The 15,789-nt window shown below is 41.0% G+C and overlaps 1 protein-coding gene across 1 annotated transcript in view; it reads right to left on the bottom strand.

Annotated features, from left to right (window-relative positions):
• The window catches only part of vps8 (VPS8 subunit of CORVET complex), a 58,213-nt gene that overhangs the window by 16,279 nt on the left and 26,145 nt on the right, over window positions 1-15,789 (bottom strand). The window contains exons 8-26 of the mRNA XM_050070919.1: window positions 14,203-14,289; window positions 13,876-13,943; window positions 12,836-12,989; window positions 12,666-12,725; window positions 11,660-11,767; window positions 10,900-10,980; window positions 10,390-10,560; window positions 9,961-10,035; window positions 9,725-9,760; window positions 9,476-9,566; window positions 8,585-8,631; window positions 8,392-8,481; window positions 6,898-6,944; window positions 6,147-6,369; window positions 5,915-6,004; window positions 5,003-5,054; window positions 4,841-4,883; window positions 2,421-2,493; window positions 1,240-1,359 (exon numbers count right to left, since the gene is read on the bottom strand). Coding sequence (XP_049926876.1) covers window positions 1,240-1,359; window positions 2,421-2,493; window positions 4,841-4,883; window positions 5,003-5,054; window positions 5,915-6,004; window positions 6,147-6,369; window positions 6,898-6,944; window positions 8,392-8,481; window positions 8,585-8,631; window positions 9,476-9,566; window positions 9,725-9,760; window positions 9,961-10,035; window positions 10,390-10,560; window positions 10,900-10,980; window positions 11,660-11,767; window positions 12,666-12,725; window positions 12,836-12,989; window positions 13,876-13,943; window positions 14,203-14,289 — 1,716 coding nt within the window. The remainder of the gene's footprint in view (window positions 1-1,239; window positions 1,360-2,420; window positions 2,494-4,840; window positions 4,884-5,002; window positions 5,055-5,914; window positions 6,005-6,146; window positions 6,370-6,897; window positions 6,945-8,391; window positions 8,482-8,584; window positions 8,632-9,475; window positions 9,567-9,724; window positions 9,761-9,960; window positions 10,036-10,389; window positions 10,561-10,899; window positions 10,981-11,659; window positions 11,768-12,665; window positions 12,726-12,835; window positions 12,990-13,875; window positions 13,944-14,202; window positions 14,290-15,789) is intronic.

The raw sequence follows: 15,789 nt of genomic DNA, 5'->3' as shown, positions 1-15,789 counted from the left end.
CACATTCGGTATTCGGTGGAATAAGTGAAAAGCAAGGCCGAATAATAGCGGCGTGTTTTGATAACGCAATCAAACAGCATGCGGTGACGGACGGAGTAGAATGTCGGCAGTGTGGCTATATTTTACTCCGTCCGTCACCGCACTCGCATTTGCGACGAAAAATAGTTTTGTGCGAGCAAAATAAATCATTCAGCATGCTGTGCCAGTACAGATTTCAACCAGCAGCAGAAACAAAAGGCGAATCCTGCCGGTTGTGGGTTGAACGGGGGTCACAGACACAGACAGGAATGTATTCCTGACAAATATGGCGGCCATAGTGCTCCGCGGTGCAAGATGAGGCTTACTGGCGACGGAGAAGTCCGGCTCCAATAATGTCCTCTTCTTGGCGTCATGACTGCCCAGAAGTACCTGAACAGCCGAGCCGTGGCAGCACACAGGTATGTGGCGTGTCAGAGGAGAAACGAGCCGTTCACATTTCTCTCTTTGGCAGGTAACGGTCCACAAACCTCACCGCACTTTAGGGACTGTTCTTTACTTATGAAGGGACTGTTCTTTACTTGTCAGGGGAGGAGGGTGGCTGGTTGATTTTTATTTTATTTATTTATTTTATTTTGATCCCCCCTATGTTAATCACTTATTGATGCTGTTTTTGAAGTATGAATAAGTCAATAAGTAATTTATTCCATTGAAATATCATTGATGTATTATAGAAAAGTGATTTATCTTTTTATAAATGACAAAAGGCACATCTGCCTCATTTTTGCTGTGGTATCGTGATACTACTCAGAACCACGATATTTTCACTGGTATCATACCGTGGGTCCCAATTTTGGTACCGTGACAACACTAATCTGGAGGGGGTTCATCTGCAAAAACTAATGAAAAACTAAACAACGGTATTCGGTACTCGGTATTCGGCCAAGTGTTTAATTTTATTCGGCTTCGGCCACAAATTTTCATTTCGGTGCATCCCTAACCAAAATAAGACCAGTACTGCAACCTTTACTGAGTGCAGTCCATCTTTAATCCAAACAATTCAAGATGTATGAAAACATCCAACAACAGCAACGCGTAGTTACAATTCTGGGGAGGTGCACGTCAGGTTACAGCGTACGTCGACGTGGAGCCTACGCCATAGCTACGGCGTTGATTCAACGCAGAAGTATTAATGAACTTTAATGACCCACTATAAGACACATTTATGAGAACAAGAATTGAAATGATATAAAGAAATCTCACCATGGCGAGGACATTGAGGAACTCCCGGGTGTCAAAGTGGAGGAGAGTTCGAATAAATGGGAAAACCTCCTCTTCCTCTAACGAGTCAGCTGAATGTAGACGGATAAGGAACTCAAACACCTGTCACAAATCACACAGACACACATGGCATTAGCCCACTACATTTCTTCAGATGACACAACAGTGGTGTTAATCCTGATCTCACCACCCTCCAAACACAAGCCCCCAGCAGTGCTTATCGAACTAAACAACTGACAAACAGAGGCAATAAATGAACAGAGGGCACCCTTTTAGTGTATTTGATGATACTGAGTACCAACCAAACGGCAGCACTTTTTTCATTTACTCAAAAATCTGTAACCTTAGTATGTGAAACTGTTTGGGATAATTCTTCAGGGTGGAGGATAAAATGAGGCTATAACTACACCTGGTGGTGGAGTCATTTAATACTGCAGTGTGCTCTTATACTGAAAGGTTCATAGCTCTGGCAGAAATGCTAGTGTGATGTCTGTGGCTTTACAATGGTGACTGTAGGAAGTTATGCTCTATAGGGCCCCAATCACAGGGACAGAGTTTTGCAGGTTGCAAAATAAGGTGCAACGCACTGCCTTTTTTTTTTTTTATTGAATGTCACTAGTAAAAAAAAACGCTTGCTGCTCTCCACTTCTTTACCCTAACCTTCCCGTGTAATCAAGCTATCGTTTATTTTTTCTTTTATTTCACAGTTGATAGTATGTAGTTACTAAAATGCACAGGCAGAGGGTACTTGCTGTACCTCTGGTTGAGGGTAAGACGCTGTCAGCAAATAGTTTGTTGGGCACAGGGAAATGGAGATCTGTGTGGGTACATGAGACCCTTAAAAAGAGGGTGGATGACAGGGAGTACCATCAGTCGGTACAGGAGCTTTGCCTTCATGATGGCCATTTCCAGGAATACTTTAGGATAACTCAGGAGCAGTTTGACAATTTGCTATCTCTCATTTGGATGTATAGCTCTGAGTATTCAGCAACCCCTACCACCAGTTTCTCTTCCATTATTTACCAACTGCAAACTTGTTGTCATGACCACCACAGAAGGCCCACCTCTCAAATCATCTGATTAGACAAACGGAAATAATGTGGGGCACTTTTCTGCTCAGAATTAAGGTTTTTTGAACTTGATAGTAGTTAGTATCTACTTACCTGGTTCTTGACTTGAACCACGAGGTCTTCAGGGATGTCTCCTAGTGGATATGCCCTTCCTGCAAGACAGCAGCTACACACACACACACACACACACACACACACACACACACACACACACACACACTTATATATATGTATTTATACACTATTTACATATATATATACTACACTGAACAAAAATATAAACGCAACACTTTTGTTTTTGCTCCCATTTTTCATGAGCTGAACTCAAAGATCTAAAACATTTTCTATACACACAAAAGACCATTTCCCTCAAATATTGTTCACAAATCTGTCTAAATCTGTGTTAGTGAGCACTTCTCCTTTGCTGAGATAATCTATCCCACCTCACAGGTGTGGCATATCAAGATGCTGATTAGTTTTAAGGGAGCGTGCAATTGGCATGCTGACTGCAGGAATGTCCACCAGAGCTGTTGCCCGTGAATTGAATGTTCATTTCTCTACCATAAGCCGTCTCCAAAGGCGTTTCAGACAATTTGGCAGTACATCCAACCGGCCTCACAACCGCAGACCACGTGTAACCACACCAGCCCAGGACCTCCACATCCAGCATGTTCACCTCCAAGATCGTCTGAGACCAGCCACCCGGACAGCTGCTGCAACAATCGGTTTGCATAACCAAAGAATTTCTGCACAAACTGTCAGAAACCGTCTCAGGGAAGCTCATCTGCATGCTCGTCGTCCTCATCGGGGTCTCGACCTGACTGCAGTTCGTCGTCGTAACCGACTTGAGTGGGCAAATGCTCACATTCGATGGTGTCTGGCACGTTGGAGAGGTGTTCTCTTCACGGATGAATCCCGGTTTTCACTGTTCAGGGCAGATGGCAGACAGCGTGTGTGGCGTCGTGTGGGTGAGCGGTTTGCTGATGTCAACGTTGTGGATCGAGTGGCCCATGGTGGCGGTGGGGTTATGGTATGGGCAGGCGTATGTTATGGACAACGAACACAGGTGCATTTTATTGATGGCATTTTGAATGCACAGAGATACCGTGACGAGATCCTGAGGCCCATTGTTGTGCCATTCATCCACGACCATCACCTCATGTTGCAGCATGATAATGCACGGCCCCATGTTGCAAGGATCTGTACACAATTCCTGGAAGCTGAAAACATCCCAGTTCTTGCATGGCCAGCATACTCACCGGACATGTCACCCATTGAGCATGTTTGGGATGCTCTGGATCGGCGTATACGACAGCGTGTTCCAGTTCCTGCCAATATCCAGCAACTTCGCACAGCCATTGAAGAGGAGTGGACCAACATTCCACAGGCCACAATCAACAACCTGATCAACTCTATGCGAAGGAGATGTGTTGCACTGCGTGAGGCAAATGGTGGTCACACCAGATACTGACTGGTTTTCTGACCCCCCCAGACCCCCCCAATAAAGCAAAACTGCACATTTCAGAGTGGCCTTTTATTGTGGCCAGCCTAAGGCACACCTGTGCAATATTCATGCTGTCTAATCAGCATCTTGATATGCCACACCTGTGAGGTGGGATGGATTATCTCGGCAAAGGAGAAGTGCTCACTAACACAGATTTAGACAGATTTGCGAACAATATTTGAGGAGAAATGGTCTTTTGTGTGTATAGAAAATGTTTTAGATCTTTGAGTTCAGCTCATGAAAAATGGGAGCAAAAACAAAAGTGTTGCGTTTATATTTTTGTTCAGTGTATATATGTATTTATGACTGGAAAAATTAACAAGCAACTTTCTGCCATGCACATTTGTGATAGTTTACAAGTATATTGTATGATGCAAGGAATTTATTTTCAGGCAATGTCTAACAACCCTATCAGCTATATGAGCCCAATCCACTTTAACAGTCAAATTTTAGGCTCTGACGAGCTGTCACACTACCGTTTTCCATAAATACAGCGGAACCGTTTCTATTAAACAGAATACACAAGTTTCAACTGACATCCTTCACAATATCAGGAAAACCAATACGCAGAGAGTCATCTGACAAAGGTTTTATGACATTCTGCAAATGCACCAAATCTGCTGTTGAGTATTTTGTTTATGCTGGGAATGAAGACAGACTGCCTTCAACATGTCCAAAGCTTCCAGTTATTAATTTTTCCATTTATATTACACAGACATGAATGGAGACTACATTTAATATAGGAAAAAGTTTAAGTAAAGTTCTTAACTATGTTAATGTTCTGTTAAATCATTTAGAGGGAGATATGATGTATTCAAAGGGGCACAGAGGTGCTTGGTGACTATAACATAGAAGAGCTTAACTGACACCTCTTATAATCACATTAAATGAGTGGCTCCTCTTTGACAGTAAACATGTAGTAGCAGCTACAGGCAGATATCAGACTTGGCTACAATGTGTGCCACAGACTAATAGACTCAGGTATAAACTGCTATCTGTGCGAACTGACCTTATGTACACCAGAAGTTTGTTTCCCATCACCACTTCCTCATCTGTGCAAGAAGAACCAGAGCACAGTTGAGGATTTTAATGTGCTTTTCAAACTTAAAATACTAGCGATATGATTAAAATAGGTGCTATGAAATCTAGGATGAGTGGTTTCCAGCCTTACCTGTCAGGCTTCTCCCAGCTTTAAGTGGTGGACCAATCATTGCAAAAAGTTTCTGAAAAATAAACATGAAGAAGAAAACATAGTGAAGTATGGTATCAATTATTGCTCAGGTCCTGATGTACAGTTCCTATTAAAAAGATTTAGTAGTTGACAAAAAGTACAGACGACTAAAAACAGATTCTTCTTTACATTAGAATGAACACAATATGTGAATATTCTATATCAGCAATCTATACTGTACTCTTAAATGTGTACAGACGAAGTCATTGTTTTGCAACTTTCAAGTAAGTCTCAAATCATTGCACTCAAGTCCAAAGTCAAGAAAGGCAAGTCCAGAGTCAAATCCCAAGTCCTAAACTTTAAGTTTCGAGTCCTAAACAAGTAATAATGTGCTCTGCACAAAATACAATGGCATTTTAATAACAGAGTAATAATAATATAAATATACACCAACCAGCCAAAATATTAAAACCACTGACAGGTGATGTGAGTAACACTGATCATCCTGTTAGAATATAATGGTTTGCTGGGAAACCTTTGGTCCTGGCATTTGTGTGGATGCCATTTGACACACTCCACCCACCCAAACACTGTTGCAACCAAGTACACCTCCTCATGGCAACAGCACACCCCAGTGGCAGTGCCACATCCAGCAGGATAATGTGCCATGCTGCGCTGTAAAAGTTGTTCAGGAATGGGCTGAGGAACAATGCAACAAGGTCAAGGCATCGACCTGCCCTCCAAATTCCAGCATGTTTCACAGATGCTCGATCAGATTGGGATCTGGGGAATCTGAAGGCCAGGGTGATGCCTTGAGCTCTTTGTCATGTTCCTTGGGCCGTTCCTGAACTGTTTTTGTGGTGTGGCATAATGCAACTTTCCATCAACTCTGACATTTGGTAAAGGACTTACCTCCATAGGTGTAATGTAGTCATTCATTCCGCTGTTGTAAACATAAATCAGAGCATCATAGAGTTGGTTTTCCCAGCACACTTGAACCACCTTCAAACACAAACACACACACACATAGAAGACTTTTTGTGAAAATGACACCAGCCAAACGTTGAGACTAAATACTTTGTTTTCTAACAAGTCCTCACTGATTTTCTTCTTCCTGTACACAGACATATACACACACACACACCTGCTGTATGTCCAGGCTGGTCACATCCAGATGAACAATGCATCTCTCCAGGCTGTCCATCATACCGTTACCATGGTAATGGGCCAAGAGGTCCTTCATGATGGGCGTGGTGAGGTGACCGAGGCGATCCCCAACAATGTATGACTCCAGTGACTCCAGAAAGACTCCCTTAGCAACCGTGTTCTCCACCAGCCGAGCATACAGCTGGTTGAACAGCAGGTCCCTGCACACACACACACACACACACACACACACACACACACACACACTTAAGGCTTTATATACTTAATGGACTTCTTTGACATGTTACCCTGATAGTTCTCATTCACAACTGTAGTGTAGTTCAGTTGGTTTGGACCATGAGAAAAAAGCCTTTTTCTTCGGTCACACTGACACACTACTTCCTGGCAGTACATGAGTCTAAAGGTCCAGAGACCGTCTTTCAAAATTGGATTGTGTTGTGAATGTGCTAACTGGCTAACTAGCATAAAGCAGGTCTTCTGGTTTCCCTTTTTTAATGACGAATACAGACTACCTCCATCTGCTGGTGTGAAGGGGTATGTCCTGTCACACAGGTGCAGAATGTACATGCTGGTTGGCTTTCAGCTGTAATGTGTTCATGTGCAATATTTCTGGGCAAGGCACTAATTCTCTGGAGCCGGCCCTGGTGTATCTGGGCCTTTAGCCTCATGATCTTTCTTTGATGGTTGTGTGTTTGCATTTATGTGCCCATGAATGCATATATACTTACGGCCTCTTTAGCAGCAGGCAGTGTTCCACCAGGACTGGAATCACATCCTGAACACATCACAGAGACACAGAAAGAGCGAGAACGTTAATGCTCTTCAGTTAATCATTTCAATAAATAGGAGAAGACACTCTGAAAACTACTATAGAGCATTCATTCATTTTCTGTAACCACTTATCCAGTAAAGGGTCATGGGGGGGGCTGGAGCCTATCCCAGCTGACACTAGACTAGAGGTGGGGAACGCGCTGGACAGGTTCGCCAGACTATCACAGGGCTGACACAACCACACACAAGCCAGTGAATTTGAACTTGAACTTGCTGTGAAGCATAAGTGCTAATCACTGCACTACCGCGCTGCCCACTAAAGAGCGGAGGTTCCCAAAATTTCCTGTTTGATACATGTATACCCCCACAGCCCTTTCAGATAAACTCCTTCATCAGTCACACTGATATGTACTGTACTGCAGTACCAACCTGATATTTCTATTGTTTGCAACCTTAACCTAATAAGTTTGTTGTTTGTGTATCTGAATGGAGGCTGGCAGCAAGTTCAGGAAAAAAATCCAAAATGAAAAGTTTGCACCCAAATACAGTTTATCTTTAAGGATTATGTTGACAAGAATACTGTTGAGATATGACACCTTTTATCTAGTATTTCTAGAGTTATGTGTTTTTGCAGACATGTAAGGAATTGTTAAAATGTCATATTTCTCAAATAGAGTTTGGAGCAATATTTTCCATCAGGGGCAGGATGGGAAATAATGTCAAAAGGAATCTAGTTGTCGTCTTTCAAACAGTGACCCTACAAAATCCTCAGTCTTTGCCAAATCTTATAGTGTGTGACTAAAAACTCACCTTGTCTTTAGATGTGAGAGAGTGTCAGACTTTAGTCTTTTAAAGGTCTTCTATTGTATGGTAGGTATTGTTTGCTCAAAAGTTTTATTGTATTATTATAAGGTTATTACATTATCTGCAGTTATTACAGTATGAGTTTCTACAGGGGTGGACAAAATTGTAGGAACTGTTTCAGCCATTGATCCTCAAAAAATATCTACTGTGTAAACCTCCCTGCAAAACAACAACTTCACATTTTAACATTTCTGTTTGTGTATAGATGAAACAAATAAGACACAAAGTCTTAATTAGTGAACCTAAGAGGTGTTGGCAGGTGCATTCTTGAACTGGACAGTCACCTGCTGTTACTTTTTATACTATGTCCTGACTCCAGCTCTGTACTAAACACACTGACATGAGATTGATGTTCATATTTTCATCTCACTATCAGAAAGAAGGACAAGTATATTTCCCAAAATGTTGAACTGTTCAATTATCGATGCTGAATTGTTGGCCATGATGGTTAAATGTGAGCTACATGCCTACACTGTATTTTCTCTAGACTTTCACTGTGTTCGCCCAGCTGTTAGTATTCTGTGACTGGGCTGATTCTGTGGCAGACTGGACACTGAAAGGTGTGTTTTTAGGGTATGTTAGCTTACGTGGAAATGTTGCTCCATCACTTGGATCTTGCCTTGTTCCGGACACTTCTTCAGAGCATGCTCTGCAAACTGGAAAAGGATCTCGACCATCTGCACACACAGTGTTACAAGTTCAGAGATGAGCACAGGAATATTGAAATAAACTTTCCAGGGACCAGATTTAATACAGCAGGTGGCACGTTTCTGTTCTTACCTTGTCAGCTACCACTCCCTTCCTTTTCACTGGATCTCCAAACAAACCTGGAATAAGCACACACCACACATTATTCTCATATTGTAACAACTGATTTTTATTTTAAAATTTATATATTCAAAATATTGCATGGTAAGGCACACATATTGAAATTTCATGACAAACATGATGTATTCAGGCCCACTGAATCCTATGAAAGAGACCGCCCCAAAAAAGAATAAAATAACCAGTCAAACTGCATGTTCTGTAACATGGCTCTCCTACATACATGTACCGTAAATCATGACGTGAATTAATGATTATTAAATATTCAGTCTTTTTAAATACTTTGACCACCATGTCTGTCCAGTGACTTAAATCCAAGTTGAAACACTTGGTTTCACAGTTTTTTGTAGTTCAAAATAAAAACTGAAGTGGGTTTTATGTAACCAAAAAAAAAAAAAGGGTTTTCTGTCTCCTGAAAATTGACTATCACAGTGAAGAGATTACAGCAGACTACAAACAAGTGATGTTTTCTGAATTTAGGTAACACTGAATGGCAGAGGAGCCATCACATGTCATTGACTTGACTGTGTTTAACTTTCTGCCTACGAGTTGGCACAAGTAGCAGTTGGCACCTGCTGCATGTGATCACTTTGTACGTCGATATTAGCAAATATCTGACCAGTTTCAAATAGAGAACATACACAGGACTGCCAGAGCTGGAAGAGGACATTCTTCTACAGTCATCATCATCATGACTGACACTTAAATGAGCCTCATCAACACAAGTGATGTCAGTAAACAGAGGTGGAACCAAACACTTGGTGGAAGACACCTACAGTCAGGTCTTCATGAACACATTGATTTAAAGGCTGATTTAAAGATGTGTGATGTGTGTGTTATACCCACCAACCACAGCTTTAGCAGTTCCTTCATGGAAGGACCAGGCCAGAGAGAGAGCCTCAACAAAATGCTCCTGCTTCAACAGGCAGTCGATTCGCTGTACATGGACAGAGACAAGGGGGAACATGGATCAGGTGCAAAGCGAGCAGTGACGTACACTAAATAATTTCCAGTACAAAGAAGAAATGTATCTTCTATTAATATCTTCTCTTAATGGATTTTTACCAAATAGGCAGTATATACACACAAACATACCTCTCTCCAATTTCTTAGAGTCATAATGTGAGCGGACTGCAAGACAGGAGAACAACATCACACTGTTAAATAAGAAAACTGACTGCAGACTAAAACAAGAGACATTTTTAACTGAATCTTAGCAGGTTCTCGTCAGACTCAGACTAATAAAACTCCATGAACAGAAACTTCAGTTCACAGCTGTTGCGCACACAGACAACAAACAGTATTTAATACACACACACACAACACAGTACCTTGGTGCCCAAATAGATAATCTGTCCTGCATAGCTGGAGACTGACTGGTAGCAGGCCTTTTCTCCGACTAGAGCCTGGAACAGAGACACACTGTTAGACACACACACACAGGTCCTGTTAAAATGACTTTAGGTGTGTAATCCCCTTCTAACTTAGACTATTAAAGCCTTATGTTAGCCCGAGTTAAACTTCAGCATGCTTTTTTAAATAGTTCAACGACTCTGGATTTGTCCTCCATTTTTGACTGTGTAGTCACATCAGCCATTTATTTATGATCAATAACTTCTTACCTTCAAAATCTAATTCATTATCACTATTGTTATAAAGTGAAGACTGTTGCAGAGCATTCTTAAACTTGACCTCTGCCCTTAACCCTGTAAATGAAGGTCTGAACCTCTGACCTTGTTCCCCATCAACTAATCCCTCACCAGAGCCTGGGAGACATTCCCTCCAGTTGCCAGCGACTTGAAATGGCGGCTATTGTAGACCAGTTGCACCTGCTCCAAGTCCAGTGTCTCCAAAACCTCCTGACTGGGCCGGTCCACAACCTGCAGCTTTTCATGGCTGTCTACCAGGACGAGCGTACGACTGTTAATCCACTGCAGAGACATGGAGACAGGAGGAGAACGGGTCATGCAGCGAACAGAGATTTGTGTCTTTATTCATACATGGATCACCTCTGTGGTAAAAAAGAACTACCTGGTATGCATCAAGGTCAAGATGACCAAGGCAAACTCAACTAAATGTTTGATAAAAAACAATATGTATACGTAATGTTACACTGTCCATGCAGCTGCCCTTGCAAATTCAGCTTGTTGCTACATGAAGGCAACCAGCACGGCACAAACAATGACATAACATCAAATGTTCCTGACCAAGCCCAAGCTCTCTGAACACTCAATATTACAGTGGCCCAGTGACTTGAGTTAGGTACTTACACTAAGGCTAATGATGTCACAGCTGAGGTGGAGTTGTTTTTGCTTGATGACATGGATGGTCCCCGTCTCCTCCTTCTTTACCTGAACAAACAATAGCACAGAGGAGAACATTAAAACACTAAAAGCTGATGCCCTGCGTACAGTTTAGCATGTTGACTTTATCGGGCAGTTGTGGATATTCCCACAGGTGACATGCGTAGCCACCTAGGGCGCCAAAAAATAAGAAATAAGAAGACGAATTTTGCAAATTTGCACATATTTGTTAGCTAAGTTGTTCATTTGTGTTAATTCCTCTAGCTCTTGTTCGTAATAAATACAATAAATATAAAAGCTTACAGTAATAATATTTATTCTATAATTAATATTATAAAATATTAATTACGGGGGTGAACGCCCTTCTTAGGGTGCCAAATGTGCCAAGTCCAGCACTGGTATCAGGGAACTATTATATTAAAAACCAGTATCACTTGCCTGTAACCAACTGGCTTAGGACAATGCTGTACATTTCTTTACATACATATATACATATATATATATATATATATATATATATGTATATATATATTTGATGACCTGGAAACGGGAACAAGTTGCAGCAGCTGTGACGATAGGCGGTTAAATGTAAATTTGATGGCACAAAACTGGCTATAGTTGAGACCGCCCGGCCAGTCACCGGTCTGGGTAGATTCTGGTCACGGGCTGATCAGTCAATGCATCTCAATTTTACTATATTAAAGTTAAGAGGGAGTTGAGCAGATACCAGGAGGAAGTGGACTGTGTCTCCTTTACAAAAAGCCAGAATCGGGTTGACTGTCTTCTGAACAGGAACAAACTGCCACGCCAGCTGAGGGACACTGGATGGATCAGACTGGTGAAAGACAACACATTACATCACATCAGTAATTAACCTATTAATGTCATGTTCCAAATGTTCATAGCTGTGTGAAAATATGGCTGAAAACATCTCTCACTGCCATGTGGCAAAAAAAATGTCCACTATGGCAGACACACAAACAGCACGAACAGAAGAAGTACCAAAATCATAGAAACAAGTCATCACATTCCTTTTAATAAACATCACAGAGATTTATGGATGTCAGCAACAGGGCCTTTCTAATAGCAGCCATTTTGACTTGTCACAGTAGAAAAAGCAAATGTGTTAGTGATAACATTTAGGTCACTAGATCTTAGGATAGAGGGTGTTGTATGCTACACCAATTTTAAAGCCCACTGAGAAAAAAAATGTGATTTGTAATTTTGGGCTATATAAAACAAATATAAATTGACTGGATCAAATTGTTGCTACAGTTGAGCTAAGGCTGCATGCGGGATACATTCTATTTTTTTTAGCCACGAAAACACCTGAGCAGGGACAGTGGAGGCATCACAAAGACATAATTCATTTATTTTATGACAGTATAGTAGCTTTTAAGAGCACAGACAAGTGGTAAGAAAACTTTGGTCCAATTTAGGTTTGAGATGTTTCTTGAGATGGACTTTTCGATACTTTTCCCCGCCTTTGACAATGCTCATCAGTTCAACTTTGAGAGAATTTCACTCATAAATTTCATTGTTGGTACATGACCCATAACTTCTAAGAAGTTCTGTGAGATGAACCCTTTAATCCAATATACAACACCTACTATGTGTGCATTCAGGAACTCACTCTAACTGATAACACCTTATCAAATTTTCATTGTATCAATGAATCTGAGCCGACATGTCCTCATTAACATCAAGATGAACAGGTAAACAAATATACAGACCTTGCTGTAGGGAAAAGTCATCCACACTTTGAGCGAGGGCTTCAGTCCAATAACCAGAATCTGGTGAGAGAAAATCAAAAGACAAAAACATCCCAAACTTAACACACAGCTGGGTGGATAAGCAGAGAATGGAGGACACACTGTGACTGGAACTGTGTGTGTTCATGTACCTTCGTGAGAGAGGCCATGGCCAGCAGAGAGTAGTGTGTGATGGGATGGTCTCTGAAGTCTGGAGGAGCGTGCAACGGTTCAATGCAGCAGACCTCCCCTTTAGAACCACTAAACAGACACCGCGAGTCACAGGACCGCATCCCCATCACCCTCCTGGAGATAAAGTCAAACACATACCATTAACAGAAACACACAGAGGGGAAGAGGAGTGAAAGAGGGTAACAAATAAAGATGAAACAAGAACAGAGAAAGTATAGAGATAATAAAGGAAGGAGGAGAAGTAAATGAAAACTAGAATTACTGCTTTGCAGTTGTTTGCCTCAGAGAATCAGTCAAGTTGTTTTTAGAGTTTATATCAATGTCCGTGAAAACACGGATGCTTCACACACATCTTCCCCCCGGCAGCAGAGAAGATCTATACAATCAGCACAGTTTCAAAGTGGACACTAAAGATTAGTGTCACCAATTCAGTATCTGACCAAATATCTCCCCTTCTGTTTCTGAAATATGATGTTGTGTAGCAGCCAGAAGAGTGTTTCTGCAGAACATTACGATGTCCCAGTGAAGCTGACCTTTTGTCATCATTTGCGTATGAATTCTTTTATGGCCAAAAACATGTTTTGTGAGGTCACAGTGACCTTTGACCAATAAATTCCTGTGAGTTCATTCCTTAGTCCAAGTTGATGTTTGTGCCAAATATGAGGAATGAGACGGACGCAAGATCACAGTGTCGAGTGGATATAATAATAAATAACAAAATAATACAAACAAATTCTAAATTAAAATCCAACAATACAGAGTCAAAACTAAAACTGGGACAACAATCATGTTCTGGAAAAAAGTCTAGGCTATTTGTTGTCTTTAAAGCACATTTCAATGTGCTTTACATTAGAATCCATACAGCAAAAGACACAAGCAATATGAGATTATAATCAATACAATACATTGAGATCACTGCCCACTCCAGCCACGACTGTCACCGGCAAAGAGGCATAAACAACGAAGTCATTTAATTTACTTAAAATTTAAAATAATTTACCTGAAAGCAAGCTCAAAAACGGATCCACCACTGTCATTACACACTGCAAGAGTTGGATCATCTGTGAACTAGAGACACAAAAACAGGGATATGATAACAAGGGACAAAGATCAGATGAAAATAATCAGGGATCCATCTCAGGTGCCACCAATTTTTGAGGGTGCGTGACACACACGAGCAAAAGAATTTTGCTTTATTGTTTTAAAGCCGTTTCTTTTGCAATGGTTGTGTATGGGAAAAGAGCTGACTGCAGCTACTAAAACATACAGCCATGCCCCGATAAAGAGAGGCCACTACATGTGTGTGTGTGTGTGTGTGTGTGTGTACCTTCACATGCAGTATAGCTGTCCCTGGAGGATGGGCATCAGTGATTGTTCTCAGGAGCTTCCCACTCGCTAGATCCCACATTGTAATCTAACCATGAAGACAGACAGACAAATGGAGTAGGAAACATTGTTCAGAATTAAAAGTACAAGAGGTAAACACACTTTTCTGTCATTTTAATTACAATCAATCAGATTTAGTCACTGAAATAAATTCTTAAGTTGGCTTTCCATTAAGTCACTCGTGACGCATGCTGTACGCATCAGCTGTAACACACAAACTGAAATGTCCACAATCGTTTGCCCTTTCTTCATGTCTCTTCATTTATTACTTACAACTGTTTAAAATGATTTCTTGCATCCAAGTAGGAAATCATAAGTCCCACAGTTTAGTAGCCCAACTACATTTTAAGGTACTGCTACAGTACCTGCAGACACCACTGGCACCGTGAAAAAAAAGTATGCTTGCCCTTAGCAGGCAACACACCTGGCTGCAACATAAATGCAGTCCCTCTGTGGGTTACTGCCACCCAGCATACAGAATCAGAACTCAACAAACAAAAACAGCATACCAACAAAAAGGCACCAAAGTAGAGAAAATGTATTACACCAAACAATAAACAAAGGCAAATGAAGGGATAAATGGCTAAGCTTGTAACTTTGATTGTACGCAGCACTGAAATAATAAATCGTTTGATTGACAGAGAATTAATTTCCATGTCAGAAATCATTAAAAGTATCATTATCTTTTTGAAAATTAAAATAAAAAAAAAAAAAATTAAAATTTTACTATCATACTATCTACATGTAAATAATTATACCACCGCTACAAATACTGCGAGGAAAGCATGAGTGTGTTTAATTCAGAGAAAACTTAATATACATTAAAGGGTTCATGTCTACAAATTAGAACTGTACTACACTGATCAGGACCAAGATGAATACCTGATGAATACCTGAGCCACCTAGGCTGCAGCACTCCCTCCACCACTTCCAAGTCAGAGGGTGCTGTCAGAGACCAAACTTAACAAAAATGGGCACTTGACGAGAACAGTTAGAGGAAATCATGCTGAGTGACAAAGCCTGCTGTAGAAAACTGGGGCTGTATTCACAAAGTTTCCTAGTACAAAGAGTTGCTCCTAGTGATGAAATTCTAAGAAATTATTAGAATTGTGACATTGCTTAGAACACAATGCTCACAGAGCATTTTAGGCCTTAAAAGAGCTCCTAAGGTAAAAAACTGTTAGGAGCAGGGAGGCTTAGAAGATTCCTAAGCAGAGGAGAAAATGGTGGAAACACAGAGAGGTTGGAGAAATATTCTCCAAATGCTGGATGACAGTGAGTAAATGAAATGCTACAGATTAGACTGTGTAGGGATAAATATGTGTGGTTAACGTCATAAGAGATACGCACACATCCCCACCTAAAGCTATAATATAAATAATCACAACAATAAAATATTTGGAAAACTGGAAAAATGCAACAGTGCAGCAGTGATTACTGTAGTCTGTCTCAACCTTCCATCAGCAGAGTGATCACACTAACAATGACAACACCTTCACAGTCAGCAGTTCATTTCATTTCCACTGGG

Source organism: Epinephelus moara, chromosome 19 (genome assembly GCF_006386435.1).
Source record: "Epinephelus moara isolate mb chromosome 19, YSFRI_EMoa_1.0, whole genome shotgun sequence".
NCBI lineage: Eukaryota > Metazoa > Chordata > Actinopteri > Perciformes > Serranidae > Epinephelus > Epinephelus moara.
The sequence above is the reverse complement of the archived record's forward strand: the minus strand, read 5'-3'. Positions and strand labels throughout refer to the sequence as shown.